The sequence below is a fragment of the Pseudophryne corroboree genome, chromosome 2 (genome assembly GCF_028390025.1).
Source record: "Pseudophryne corroboree isolate aPseCor3 chromosome 2, aPseCor3.hap2, whole genome shotgun sequence".
Taxonomy (NCBI): Eukaryota; Metazoa; Chordata; class Amphibia; order Anura; family Myobatrachidae; genus Pseudophryne; species Pseudophryne corroboree.
In genome coordinates this window covers 347188392-347203410 of record NC_086445.1, presented here as the reverse complement: position 1 = coordinate 347203410, position 15019 = coordinate 347188392, and the positions used below count along the sequence as shown (strand labels likewise).

The 15019-nt window shown below is 47.5% G+C and overlaps 1 protein-coding gene across 3 annotated transcripts in view; it reads left to right on the top strand.

The window, feature by feature from the left end:
* SLC9A7 (solute carrier family 9 member A7) overlaps positions 1 to 15019 on the top strand; it is a 291022-nt gene that overhangs the window by 171727 nt on the left and 104276 nt on the right. For all 3 annotated transcript variants that reach the window (XM_063953067.1, XM_063953066.1, XM_063953068.1), the window contains exon 6: positions 8413 to 8518. In XM_063953067.1, coding sequence (XP_063809137.1) covers positions 8413 to 8518 — 106 coding nt within the window. The remainder of the gene's footprint in view (positions 1 to 8412; positions 8519 to 15019) is intronic.

Below are 15019 nucleotides of genomic sequence, written 5' to 3'. Positions count from 1 at the left end.
GGTTCAGACACCAGGGGGTTCAGGCAATCCTGATTGCCCTTGATTGGCCCCGGAGAACTTGGTATGCGGATCTTCTGGGCGTGTCAGTATTGGCCTATGCCTCTCTGAAGGGATCTTCTTCAGCAGGGACAGTTCATCTACCCGGACTTACTGCGTCTTCGTTTGACGGCATGGAGGTTGAGCGGAACATCCTAGCTCACAAGGGCCTTTCCAAGAAGGTCATTGCTACCATGGTTCAGGCCAGGAAACCTGTGACGTCAAAACACTATCCTCATACCTGGAGAAGATAAGTCTCTTGGTGCGAGGAACGCTTGTATCTGCCTGCGGAGTTCCACTTGGGACGTTACATCAGTTTCCTGCAGGCTGGTGTAGATAAGGGCTTACGTCTGGGTTCAATTAAGGTCCAGATTTCAGCCCTTTCAATTTTCTTCCAGAAGAAATTGGCAGTGTTGCCAGAAGTTCAGACCTTCTTGCAAGGGGGACTTCACATACAACCTCTGTTTGTGCCGCCCACTGCACCTTGGGATTTGAATGTGGTGTTGAATTTTCTACAGTCTTCCTGGGTCAAACCTCTGACTGTAGAAGACCAGTACCTCACGTGGAAGATGGTGATGTTACTGGCCCTGCCTTCTGCTAGACGTGTCTCAGAATTAGGTGCCTTGTCGTGTAAAAGTCCATATTTTGTCTTTTTTGAGGACAGAGCAGAGCTCAGGACTCGGCAGCAGTTCCTGGCAAATGTCTCTGCATTCCGGTTGAATCAACCTATTGTAATTCTGTCCAGTCCTGGCATTTCTGCTCCTTCGGAAGCATTGGATGCTGTGAGAGCTTTTAAAGATCTATCTCAAGAGAATGGCTCCAATCAGAAAGATTGATCCCTTGTTCGTGCTGTATGATGCGTAGGAAAAGAAAAGGTTGCCCTGCTTCCAAGCAGTTCATTGCTTGTTGGCTTTGGCTCACTATCCAATAAGCCTATATGTTGGCAGCCTTGCCTTGTTCCACAATCTCTGAAGGCCCACTCTACAAGATCAGTGGGGTCTACCTGGGTGGCTGCCCGTGGAGTCTCGGCCCTGCAACTGTGCCGAGCTGCTACCTGGTCAAGGAGAAACACTTTTTTTTTTTTTTTGTGTGAAGTTCTACGGTTTTTATACCCTGGCCAAAGAAGATACCCAGTTTGGGTGGGCGGTACTGCAGCAGCCTTCGCACTTTCCCACCCATTCTGGAAGCTTTGGGACATCCCTATTGTACTGATGTGTCCCCAATATCCCTTATAGATGCTAGGGAAAATAGGATTTTAATACCTACCGGTAAATCCTTTTCTCGTAGTCCATAAGGAATATTTGGCGCCCACCTCAGTACGGTGACTTTTCTGCAGGTTGTCTATTGGTGGTTCCCTGATCAGCTGTTGCTGTTTGGTTGCCAGCTGCTGCTGGTCTTATCTGTTCAGCTGCTACTGTTTTTTTGCCAGCCGTTGCTGGTCTTGTTCGTGTTGTTGGTGTGCTGGTGTTTAAATCTGATCACTGGTTTTTGTTGCTACTGATCCTTCTCTCGAGTATGTCTTTTCTCCTTCGGGCACTGTTTTACCTATAACTGCCTGTGTGTGTGGTGGTGGGGCATAGAGGGGAAGTGCCAGCACACCCAGTTGAAGAAATTTTAAGTGCACTAATAATTTGAAATACTCATAGAAACATACAAACCTAGGGGCTTATTCAATTGTGGTGTGCGTCACTTGCTGGCCATCTAAAGGAATGGGCGTCTACTGGAGCTATTAAATTGTTTCGATAGACGCCCATTACACACTTCTTCTTTTTTTGTTTTTGTTTCTCAGACTCCCGATTTTTCGAGAGAAAAATGTGTTTAAATTTCCGTAGTTTGGGCACCCAAATCTCCCAAACCTGGACTTTTAGGGCCCAAACGGCAACTTTAGACATGTTTAACTGCTTTGTACGGCTAAACCCAGAGCTTTCAGCCACATAGAATGGTAAAAGGCGTCAGATTGGAGCAACAATTGAATAGCTCCTATAGATGACCATTAGCATTGATGCCCAGCGTGAGTGGGTGTAACAGTTGAATCGGCTCATTAAATTTTACAGCAGTTAATAACCATATGGCCCATCCAGTCTACCCTTTTAGGGTTAGGAGTTGGAGTATTAAGATCTCAAATAGTGTTTGGTGTATTTATTCATATATGACAGATACCAGGCACCTGTCTACAAAATTTTATACAGTTTTATGCAGTGATCTCATAAACTGTATTATCGTATGTATGTGTGTAAACTGTATTTAGTGATTTATAAAAGATGGAGAAATCAAATTACCCGTAGCCATTTACCACGGGTAATTGTATCGCTGTAGTCTATCCAATTAGCCCCAACAGGCGACTCGCTGCTTATCGTGGAATCTTCCCCCCCCCCCCTCTTATGTCCTGGAGGATGCTGGGGTCCACATTAGTACCATGGGGTATAGACTGGTCCACCAGGAGCCATTGGCACTTTAAGAGTTTGAGTGTGTTGGCTGGCTCCTCCCTTTATGCTCCTCCTAACAGACTTCGTTTAGAAAATGTGCCTGGAGGAGCCGGTCACAGCTAGGGGAGCCCTACGACTGTGTGGGTTGGCTCCAATCTCTGTGTCTCTCTTGCCAGTGTGTGTGTGTGTGTGTGTGTGTGTGTGTGTGTGTGTGTGTGTGTGTGTGGAGTGTCTGTGGTCTCCATTAAGCTATGTCCAGGGACTCTGTCATATGCTGCAGAGGATATGTCCTCTCAGGATGATCCTATTCCATGTAATCAGGATTGCACTGGTTTAGCACAGATATCAGCAAGGGATCCTGAGTGATTATCCTCTATCAAATCTATGCTTTCTCAGATTTCAAATAGGGTTGCACAAAATTCATCTGCAACTCGGGCTTTACAGAACTCTATGGCAGTCTGGCCCAGTTCTGGTACCTCAGGGCTCCCTGCTGTATATTCACATAAACGTGCTCTTGTGCAGATCATGTAGGATGATACGGATACCGGTTCTGACACTGCAGACAGTGACGGGGATGTGTAGCGGGGGACAGCATCGCTTGCTAAAGGGGTGCAGTTGATGATAGAGGCTATTAGAGATGTGTTGAATATTGCTGATACAACACCTGAGCAGGACGAGGAGGCTTACTTTACTGAAAATAAGAAAGCCTCGCTAACCTTCCCTGCGTCAAAGGAATTAAATGCTATTTTTGAAAAGGCTTGGGATAACCCGGATACAAAATTCCAGATACCTAAAAAAAAAAAAGGGGTTCTGGTGGCATTTCCTTTCCCGGTAGAGGATAGGAAAAAATGGGAAAACCCGCCTATTGTTGACGCGTCCGTATCAGACTCTCGAAAAAGGTGGTTTTACCTGTTCCAGGATCTACCGCCTTGAAAGAGCTGGCTGATCGTAAAATTGATAATACGCTCAAATCCATGTACACTGCTTCTGGGGCAGTACTACGTCCCACTATTGTCAGTGCTTGGATTGCCAAAGCTATAGTAAAGTGGTCAGGCACGTTACTTGAAAACGTGGATGCTATGGATAAATGTAATGTTGAATTGTTTTTACGTAACATTCAGGATTCAGCAGGATTTCTGGTAGAATCCATGAAAGACCTGGGTTCCATGGCTGCAGGAATTTCTTCCATGTCTGTATCAGCTCGTCGAGGACTGTGGTTGCGCCAGTGGTCTGCCGATGTGGAATCCAGGAGAGGTGTGGAGACCCTACCCTACACAGGTCAGGCTCTCTTTGGGGAAGCGTTAGATGTGTGGATCGCTACGGCTGCTAAGTCACCTTTTCTTCCCTCAGCGACACCTGTTCCAAAGAAACGCTTTTCTTCAGCTACGTCACAGCCCTTTCGGTCTACCAAGCCCAGAAAGGCCAAGCCGTCCAACACCACCTTTTGGGGAGGTCGGGCCAAGTCCAAGAAACCTACGGCTGCAGGTTCTCGGGAACAGAAACCTGCTTCAGGTGCACCAAAGTCCTCTGCAGACTGTGGACTGCACGCCCCGTAGGTGGGGCCGGTGGGAGAGAGACTCGGGCATTTCAGTCACGTCTGGGTGTCATCCGGCCTGGACCCCTGGGTGCAAGATATTGTGTCCCAGGGGTACAGGCTGGAATTTCAAAATCTCCCTCCTCCACCGATTTTTCAAATCAGGCTTGCCAGCTCTGCTGGCTGACAGGACTGTCCTGCAAGAAGCCGTCCAGAAGTTGGTGGAGGCACAGGTCATTGTGCCAGTACCACCTCATATGCAAAACAAAGGTTACTATTCAAACCTTTTTCGTGGTACTGAAACCAGATGGTTCGGTCAGGCCCATTCTGAACTTAAAATCCCTAAACCCCTTTCTGATGGAGTTAAAGTTCAAAATGGAGTCTCTAAGGGCAGTGATATCAGGTCTGGAGGAGGGGGAATTCCTGATATCCGATTTGGCTGCCGCATCAAGCTTATCTTCGATTCACACTGTTGGACTGTCATTTTCAGTTCCAGGCCCTACCATTCGGCCTCTCCACAGCACCAAGGGTATTCACCAAGGTGATGGCGTAAATTATGATTCTCCTCCGCAGACGGGGGGTGAACATAATTCCGTATCTGGACAATCTGTTGATAAAAGCATCATCCAAGGAAAAGCGGTTACGGTCCATAGCTCTCACGACCCAGCTTCTCAGGGAACATGGTTGGATCCTGAATCTTCCAAAATCACATTTGGAACCAACCAAGAGGTTGTCCTTTCTGGGAATGATCCTCGACACAGAAGTGCAGAGGGTGTTTCTTCCAGAGGAAAAAGCGTTAGTCCTTCAAACGATGGATCGGGGTGTTCTGAAGCCAACCCGGGTGTCGGTTCATCAGTGCATTCGCCTTTTGGTAAAGATGGTGGCCTCTTACGAGGCTCTGCAGTACGGGAGGTTTCACGCTCTGTCCTTCCAACTGGATCTCCAGGACAGGTGGTCTGGATCCCATCTACACATGCACCAGAGATTACGTCTGTCGTCAAAGGCCAGGATTTCACTCCTCTGGTGACTGCAATTACCTCACCTTCTGGAGGGCCGCAGGTTCGGGATTCATGACTGGATCCTTCTAACCACGGATGCAAGTCTCCGGGGCTGGGGAGCGGTCACTCAAGGGGAAACCTTCCAAGGAAGGTGGTCAAGTTTGGAAACCGGCCTGCCGATAAACATTCTGTAACTAAGAGCCGTCTACAACGGTCTTCTCGAAGCTGCCCATCTTCTGAGAAATCGGGCCATTCAAGTGCAGTCGGACAATGTAACGACAGTGGCTTACATAAACCGACAGGGCGGAACGAAGAGCAGAGCTGTAATGTCAGAGGTAACCAGAATCATCCTCTGGGCAGAAAAACACGCGTTGGCGCTGTCGGCAATCTTCATTCTGGGAGTAGACAACTGGGAAGCGGACTTCCTCAGCAGACACTATCTCCATCCAGGGTAGTGGGGTCTCCATCCGGAGGTGTTCAAGGAGGTAACAGATCCTTGGGGTGTACCCCAAATAGACATGATGGCCTCTTGTCTCAAAGTTTTGGCGATATTGTTCCAGGTTGAGGGACCCGCAAGCAGTGGTGGTGGACGCCCTAGTGACTTCGTGGGTGTTCCAGTCAGTGTACGTGTTTCCTCCTCTTCCACTCATCCCAAGAGTTCTAAAGCTCATAAGGAGAACAAGGGATCAAGCGATCCTCATTGCTCCAGGTTGGCCAAGAAGGGCTTGGTACGCTGATTTTCTGGATCTACTACAAGAAGAGCCGAGGCCTCTTCCTCTTCGGGAGGACCTGCTGCAGCAGGGGCTGTTCGCCTATCAAGACTTACCGCGGCTACGTCTGACGGCCTGGAGGTTGAACACCTGATACTAACTCGAAAGGGCATTCAGAACAAGGTTATTCCTACCCTGATACAGGCTAGGAAATGGGTAACGTCTAAACATTACCATCGAATTTGGAAAAAAATGTATCTTGCTGTGAGTCCAAGAAATTTCCTGCAGTGGAGTTTCAACTGAGACTTTCTCCTCTTCTACAAGCCGGTGTGGATATGGGCCTGAGGTTGGGATCTGTGAAGGTCTAGATTTCGGCCCTATCCATTTTCTTCCAGAAACAATTGGCTGCCCTCCCTGAGGTTCAGACCTTTTTGAAGGGAGTTCTGCACATCCAACCTCGTGGTGTTGCAGTTACTCCAATCTGACTGGTTTGAGCCTCTACAGGAGGTTGAGGTCAAATTTCTTACATGGAAGGCTGTCACGTTGTTGGTCTTAGCTTCTGCTAGACGTGTCTGAGTTGGGGGCTTTGTACTGTAAAAGCCCATACTTGATCTTCCACGAAGATAGAGCTGAGCTCCGGACACGTCAGCAGTTTCTTCCGAAGGTTGTGTCTGCATTTTCATATCAACCAACGTATCGTGGTGCCAGTGGCTACTGACTTCTCAGTTTCATCAAAGTCCTTGGATGTTGTAAGGGCTCTGAAAATCTATGTGAAGAGAACTGCTCGTCACAGAAAATCGGACTCTGTTTGTCCTGTATGAGCCCAAGAAAATTGGGTGTCCTGCTTCTAAGCAGACGATCTCTCGCTGGATCAGGTTCACTATCCAGCATGCATATTCTACGGCAGGATTGCTGTGTCCTACGACTGTCAAGGCCCACTCTACTCGTAAGGTGGGGTCTTCCTGGGCGGCTGCCCGGGGTGTCTCGGCGTTCAATACTTTGGCCTCTGATGATCTGAAGTTCAGTCGATCAGTTCTGCAGGAGCCTCTGCGCTCTCCCTCCCGTTTTGGGAGCTTTGGTACATCCCCATGGTACTAATGTGGATCCCAGCATCCTCCTAGGACGTAAGAGAAAATAGGATTTTGGTTACCTGCCGGTAAATCCTTTTCTCGTAGTCCGTAGAGGATGCTGGGCGCCCGCCCAGCGCTTCGTTTTCCTGCAGTTGTTAGCTGGTTCAGTACAACTTTGTTTTTAGTTAAGTACTGCATTGTTACTTGGTAAGTACTGTTTCAGCGGTTGCCAAGTTCTCAAGCTAAATTAGCTTGATGTGCCTTGTATGTGTGAGCTGGTATGAATCTCTCCACTATCTGTTTTAAATCCTTCTCTCAAAGATGTCCGTCTCCTCGGGCACAGTTTCTAGACTGTCTGGTAGGAGGTGCATAGAGGGAGGAGCCAGCCCACACTCTCAAACTCTTAAAGTACCAATGGCTCCTGGTGGACCCGTCTATACCCTATGGTACTAATGTGGACCCCAGCATCTCTACGGACTACGAGAAAAGGATTTACCTGTAGGTAACCAAAATCCTAATTTTCCACCTGCCGCGGCTGTGAAAACACACAGGTTTCACTGAACCTGTGTGTTTTCGTGACCAAATTAAAAATTTTTAAGGGCTGTACTAATTGGATAGCTTACATAAATATTGGGTAAAAATTGCAGCCTAATTGGATACCTTCCCAAAGTGTGTTAGACTGTCAGTCTCTACATGTATTGTGTCCAAGCAGAAACTATATTGAAAGAACATGGCAGTTGCTGCCCTATATGTCATTAGGATTTTTACATGTATATCTACTGCAGGGTATTGAGCTCATAGAATGTATGTATGAGCTGTCTGCAAAATTATAACCAAAAGGATGGTTTCCTGTTGGAGGAAAGGCAATGCTGATCAACCAAAACTGTTTACAATTTAACACATTGTTTAGCATATTACATGATCTTGCATGTAAACCAATTCCTATGTCCCAGAAAAAAAGTTTTTTCAGGACATCGAAATATTCAAGTACCGCAATCCTGCTTAGAAACTAAAGCATAGTAAGCTCTGTATGGATCCCCAAAAGAGTTTGTCTACTCTTAAGGAACTCTATCTACAGATGTGTCCTCTTAGATCCTGGCTGCCGTCATGCTTAACAGCCCTTCATGTCACGACATGACGTGGCAGTACTCAGTAGTGCCGAGTATCTTTTTTTTTTTTTTTTTTTGTGTGTGTGTGTATTTTGCAGCGAAATTGCATCTTAGTTGCAATGTAATGCAATAGAACGCACAAGCAGCTTCTGCTAATTAAAATGATATGCGGCATGCATATATTCAATGTGTAATAGCGGCAGCGTGTTGAAGGCAAGGAGTCCCTTTGCGTGCTTGCTGTGCTCACAGTCGTCTCTATTCTCACTCTGTGGGTGTCGTGGACACCCACGAGTGGGAATAGTCCTGTTTGGCTGGTATTCCGGCTGCCAGCATTCCCAACTGTCAGGATTCCGGCATCTGTATCCTGAACACTGGGATCCCAACAGCCTGCAACTTAAACGTATACCATCTACACTATGCATAGTTAGTAAAATTGCTTACAGCTTTGTTTTTGATTCTTCTATATACAGTATCTGTGGTGGTTGTTTAACTGCAAGCTAAGTGTTCATTTTATTGTGCTTTTTCTAAGTGACAGTCCTGGCAATATTCAATGACCTGCGTGCAGATGTGGACTTGTATGCTCTCTTGTTTGGGGAAAGTGTCCTCAATGATGCTGTAGCCATTGTTCTGTCTTCGTAAGTACTTTGCTCTCTTACAATAAAACTTGTTTAAAAAAATATATAATAATGTGTCTATTAGAATGGAATGCTACTAAATAAGCTGCTTTCTCTGTGTGTGGTGGAGCATAGGTAATAAAATGTCACCTGTCAAATATAGTAGCACAATTTGTTCACACCTTCCCCCCCCCCCTGCAAGATTTGGCGACACCAGTAAGTGTGCTGAGCTTTGGGCAGTGCGGATGGTGTAATGGTTAGCATTACTGCCTCACAGCACTGATGTCATGGGTTCAATTCCCACCACAGCCCTAATATTATCCCTGCATGTGTGGGTTTCCACAGGCTACAGCGGTTTCCTCCCACAATCCAAAAATATACTGGCAGGGTAATTGGCTTACGACAAAAAATAACCCTAGTGTGTAAGTGTGTACAAGTATTTAGGGCAGACTAAATGGGCCAAGTGGTTCTTATCTGCTATCACATTCTATGTTTAGGGAGGAGGGTGCACCTAGGTGAAGGGTAGTCTAGCCTTTGTTTAAGGCAGCGATAGATAACCTGATACAGTTTGAGGACCAAATCTGGCGGCCCTGTAACCTTTAAAAGGGCTGCACATTACTCTTAATGTCGGTAGTAAGTTAAAGTAGTACATGTCATGTTTAAACGCAGAAAGGAGGATCACAAATTATATGTGATCTACGGTGTGGTGATTACCTGCAGAAATAATCACCAATAATGTTTTCAAGTAACTGTGTATGTGTGTGTGTGTTAGAAGTGACAAAATGGCTGACAGGCGATGTCCTGCATTTGACCTTCATGCATCTAGGCTGGGGGAGATCTACACACCATATAGTTTGGGATGAAAGCAATGACCAGACCAGAGGTTATAAATACTGATAACAGGGAGATGTCAGGGAAATCACAATTTCTCCGTTGAGCTGACCTCAGAGTGGTGTATTGTCCAAAATATAAATTATCTGTGGTCTGGGACCCTGACATGAAGTTGAAAAATAAGATTTGAAACCTACCGGTAAATCTTTCTTTTTCTCCTAGTCCGTAGAGGATGCTGGGCACTCCGTATGGACCATGGGGAATAGACGGGCTCCGCAGGAGACATGGGCATTAAAAAAGAACTTTAGGTATGGGTGTGCCCCTCCTCCAGACCTCAGTTAGAGAAACTGTGCCCAGAGGAGATGAACAGTACGAGGAAAGGATTTTGGAAATCCAAGGGCAAGATTCATACCAGCCACACCATTCACACCGTGTAACCTGGGATATACGAACCAGTCAACAGTATGAAACAAAACAGTATCAGTCCAAGACTGATCCAAACTGAAACATAACCCTTATGTAAGCAACAACTATATACAAGTCTTGCAGTATGTTGTCCGCACTGGGACGGGCGCCCAGCATCCTCTACGAACTAGGAGAAAAAGATTTACCGGTAGGTTTCAAATCTTATTTTCTCTTACGTCCTAGAGGATGCTGGGGACTCCGTAAGGACCATGGGGATTATACCAAAGCTCCAAAACGGGCGGGAGAGTGCGGATGACTCTGCAGCACCGAATGAGCAAACATGAGGTCCTCCTCAGCCAAGGTATCAAACTTGTAGAATTTCGCAAAAGTGTTTGAACCTGACCAAGTCGCCGCTCGGCAAAGTTGTAATGCCGAGACGCCTCGGGCAGCCGCCCAAGAAAAGCCCACCTTCCTAGTGGAATGGGCCTTTACCGAATGCGGTAACGGCAATCCAGCCGTAGAATGAGCCTGCTGAATCGTGTTACAGATCCAGCGAGCAATAGTCTGCTTAGAAGCAGGAGCGCCAACTTTGTTGGCTGCATACAGGATAAACAGGGCCTCTGTTTTCCTAACCCGAGCCGTTCTGGCCACATAAATTTTCAATGCCCTGACCACATCCAGGGACTCTGAATCCTCCACGTCCCTTGTAGCCACAGGCACCACAATAGGTTGGTTCATATGAAAAGAAGAAACCACCTTAGGCAAAAATTGAGGACGAGTCCGCAACTCTGCTCTATCCACATGGAAAATCAGATAAGGGCTTTTGTGAGACAAAGCCGCCAACTCCGACACTCGCCGCGCCAAGGCCAATAACATGACCACCTTCCAAGTGAGATACTTCAATTCAACGGTTTGAAGAGGTTCGAACCAGTGAGACTTAAGAAACCGGAACACCACGTTAAGGTCCCATGGTGCCACTGGAGGCACAAAAGGAGGCTGGATATGCAGCACCCCTTTCACGAAAGTCTGGACTTCTGGAAGAGAACCCAAATCCTTTTGAAAGAAAATGGATAGGGCCGAAATCTGAACCTTAATGGAGCCTAACTTCAGGCCCAAATTCACTCCAGTTTGCAGGAAGTGGAGAAAACTGCCCAGATGGAATTCTTCCGGAGGAGCAGTCTTGGCCTCGCACCAAGACACATACTTCCTCCAGATACGGTGATAATGTTTCGATGTCACCTTCTTCCTAACCTTTATCAGAGTAGGAATTACCTCATTTGGAATGCCCTTCTCCGCTAGGATCCTGCGTTCAACCGCCATGCCGTCAAACGCAGTCGCTGTAAGTCCTGGAACAGACAGGGCCCTTGTTGTAACAGGTCTTCCCTGAGAGGAAGAGGCCACGGATCTTCTGTGAGCATTTCCTGCAGATCCGGATACCAGGCCCTTCGAGGCCAATCTGGAACAATGAGAATTGTCTGAATCCCTCTTCGTCTTATGATTCTCAGTATCTTTGAGAGGAAGAGGAGGGAACACATAGACCGACTGAAACACCCACGGTGTCACCAGTGCGTCCACTGCAACCTCCTGAGGGTCCCTTGACCTGGCACAATATCTCGGAGGTTTCTTGTTGAGGCGTGAAGCCATCATGTCTATTTGAGGCAGTCCCCACTGACTTGCAATCTCTGCGAAGACTTCCTGATGAAGTCCCCACTCTCCTGGATGCAGATCGTGTCTGCTTAGGAAGTCTGCTTCCCAGTTGTCCACTCCCGGAATGTAGACTGCTGTCAGAGCGCTTACATGACTCTCCGCCCATCGAAGAATCTTTGAGGCTTCTGCCATTGCCACTCTGCTCCTTGTGCCGCCTTGGCGGTTTACATGAGCTACTGCTGTGATGTTGTCTGACTGAATCAGAACCGGTAGACCTCGAAGTAAAGTCTCCGCTTGACGAAGGCCGTTGTATATGGCCCTTAATTCCAGTACGTTGATGTGTAGACAAGCCTCCTGGCTTGACCACAGACCTTGGAAGTTACTTCCCTGTGTGACTGCTCCCCATCCTCGGAGGCTCGCTTCCGTGGTTACCAGAACCCAGTCCTGAATGCCGAACCTGCGACCCTCTAGAAGGTGAGCACTCTGCAGCCACCACAGGAGAGAGACCCTGGCCCTGGGGGACAGGCGGATCATCTGATGAATCTGTAGATGTGACCACTTGTCCAGAAGGTCCCACTGAAAAGTCCTTGCATGGAGCCTGCCGAATGGAATGGCCTCGTAAGACGCCACCATTTTTCCCAGAACTCGAGTGCAGTGATGTACCGACACCCTGTCTGGCTTTAACAGGTCTCTGACCAAGCTCTGAAGTTCCTGGGCCTTTTCCATCGGGAGAAAGACCTTATTTTGTTCCGTGTCCAGAATCATGCCTAAGAAAGGCAATTGGGTCGTTGGAACTAACTGTGACTTCGGTAGATTGAGAATCCAACCGTGTTGTTGCAAAACCCTCAGGGAGAGTGATACGCTGTCCAGCAACTGTTCTCTCGATCTCGCCTTTATCAGGAGATCGTCCAAGTATGGGATAATTGTGACCCCCTGCTTGCGCAGGAGCACCATCATTTCCGCCATTAATTTGGTAAAAATCCTCGGGGCCGTGGAAAGCCCGAACGGCAACGTCTGAAATTGGTAATGACAATCCTGCACCACAAATCTCAGGAACTCCTGATGATGTTGAAATATGGGGACATGAAGGTATGCATCCTTTATGTCTAGGGACCCCATATAATCTCCTCCTTCCAGGCTTGCGATGACCGCTCTGAGCGATTCTATCTTGAACTTGAACCTCTTTAAGTATAGGTTTAAGGATTTTAAATTCAGAATGGGTCTGACCGAACCGTCCTGTTTCGGGACCACAAACCGGGTTGAGTAATAGCCCATCCCCCGCTGCAGCAGGGGAACTTCGACCACCACTTGTTGAAGGCACAACTTTTGAATTAACGCCAAAACTACCTCAGTCTCTGGGGAAGAAGTCGGTAGTGCCGATTTGAAAAACGGGCGAGGAGGCACCTCTTCGAATTCCAGCTTGTACCCCTGGGAAACTGTCTATTGCCCAGGGATCCACCTGAGAGTGAACCCAGACTTGGCTGAAAAGACGAAGACGTGCCCCCACTGGAGCGGACTCCCCCAGCGGAGCCCTAGCGTCATGGATTTAGTAGAAGCCGGGGAGGACTTCTGTTCCTGGGAACTGGCTGTAGTTGGCAGCTTTTTCCCCTTGCCCTTAACCTCTGGCAAGAAAGGAAGATCCCCGAGCTCTCTTGGATTTATGCGACCGAAAGGACTGCTTCTGATAATGTGGCGCTTTCTTAGGCTGTGAGGAAACATAAGGTAAAAAAGCTGATTTTACCTGCCGTAGCCGTGGAAACTAGGTCCGTGAGGCCTTCCCCAAACAGTTCCTCACCCTTGTAAGGCAAAACCTCCATATGCCGTTTCGAGTCGGCATCACCCGTCCACTGTCGGGTCCACAGTGCTTGCCTGGCAGAAATCGCCATAGCATTCGCTCTGGATCCCAGTATGCCCACATCCCTCTGAGCCTCTCTCATATAAAGAACTGCATCCTTAATATGGCCCAGGGTCAACAAAATAGTTTCCTTATCCATCGTATCCAAATCAGCAGATAAGGTATCGGTCCACGCTGTTACAGCGCTACAAACCCAAGCCGACGCTATTGCCGGCCTGAGTAATGTACCAGTATGTGTGTAAATTGACTTCAAGGAAGTCTCCTGTTTGCGATCAGCAGGATCCCTGAGGGTTGCGGTATCCTGAAACGGCAGCGCCACCTTTTTGGAAAGGCTCGTCAACGCTTTGTCCACCCTTGGGGAGGATTCCCACCGTATCCTGTCCTTAATCGGGAAAGGATACGCCATAAGAATCCTTTTGGGAATCTGCAGTTTCTTGTCTGGAGTTTCCCAAGCACTTTCAAATAACTCATTTAATTCAAAAGAAGGTGGAAAAGTAACCTCAGGCTTCTTTTCTTTAAACATGGGGATCCTTGGATTTATAGCAATAATCATATAATGAATACTCTTTGCCAATTTTGGCTATAACCTCGCATCATCATAATCGACACTGGATTCAGAATCCGTGTCTGTATCTGTGTCTACTACTGGAGAAAGTGGGCGTTTTTGAGACCCAGAAGGCCCCTGTGACATAGGGAAAGGCAGGGCATGACCCCCTGTGTAATCCCTGGACTCTGCTTTGTCCAAACGTTTGTGCAATAAATTTACATTTGCATTTAAAACATTCCACATATCCAACCAGTCCTGTGTCGACGCTGCCGACGGAGACACCAAACTCATGCACTCCACCTCATCCCTAGGAGAGCCTTCCGCTTCAGATATGACGACACACACGTACCGACACTGCACACACTCCGGGAAATATCTAATCTGGAGATAGATCCCCCACAAGGCCCTTTGGAGAGATAGAGAAAGAGTATGCCAGCACACACCCAGCACCAATAACCCTGGGAAAAAAATTACCCAGTTATAGTGCTATATATATATATATATATATATATATATATATATATATATATATATATATATATATATATATATATATATATATATATATATATATATATATATATATATATTATATTAAATACCGCGCCAATTATGTGCCCCCCCTTCTTTAAAACCCTCTGTCACCGGTGATCAGTAGGGGAAAGTTCGGGGAGCCAGCTTATCAGCGTGTGCTGTGGAGAAAATGGCGCTGGTGAGTGCTGAGGAACAAGCTCCGCCCCCTCAGTGGCGGGCTTCGGTGCCGCTCTTTTAAACAAACTGGCGGGGAATTCTCATAAATAACACCAAATACGTGTATATCTCTATATAGCCAGTCCTAGAGGTATAACATTGCTGCCCAGGGCGCCCCCCCCTGCGCCCTGCACCCAACAGTGTCCGTTGTGTGGGAGCAATGGCACGCAGCGTTACCGCTGCGCGTTACCTCGGTGAAGCTCTGAAGTCTTCTGCCGCCTCTGAAGTCTTCTGTCTTCCTATACTCACCCGGCTTCTATCTTCCGGCTCTGCGAGGAGGACGGCGGCGCGGCTCCGGGACGAACCGCAAGGGGAGACCTGCGTTCTGACTCCCTCTGGAGCTAATGGTGTCCAGTAGCCTAAGAAGCAGAGCCTAACATTTAAGTAGGTCTGCTTCTCTCTCGTCTGTCCCACGATGCAGGGAGCCTGTTGCCAGCAGGTCTCCCTGAAAATAAAAAACCTAACAAAATACTTTTCTCCAGGAAAC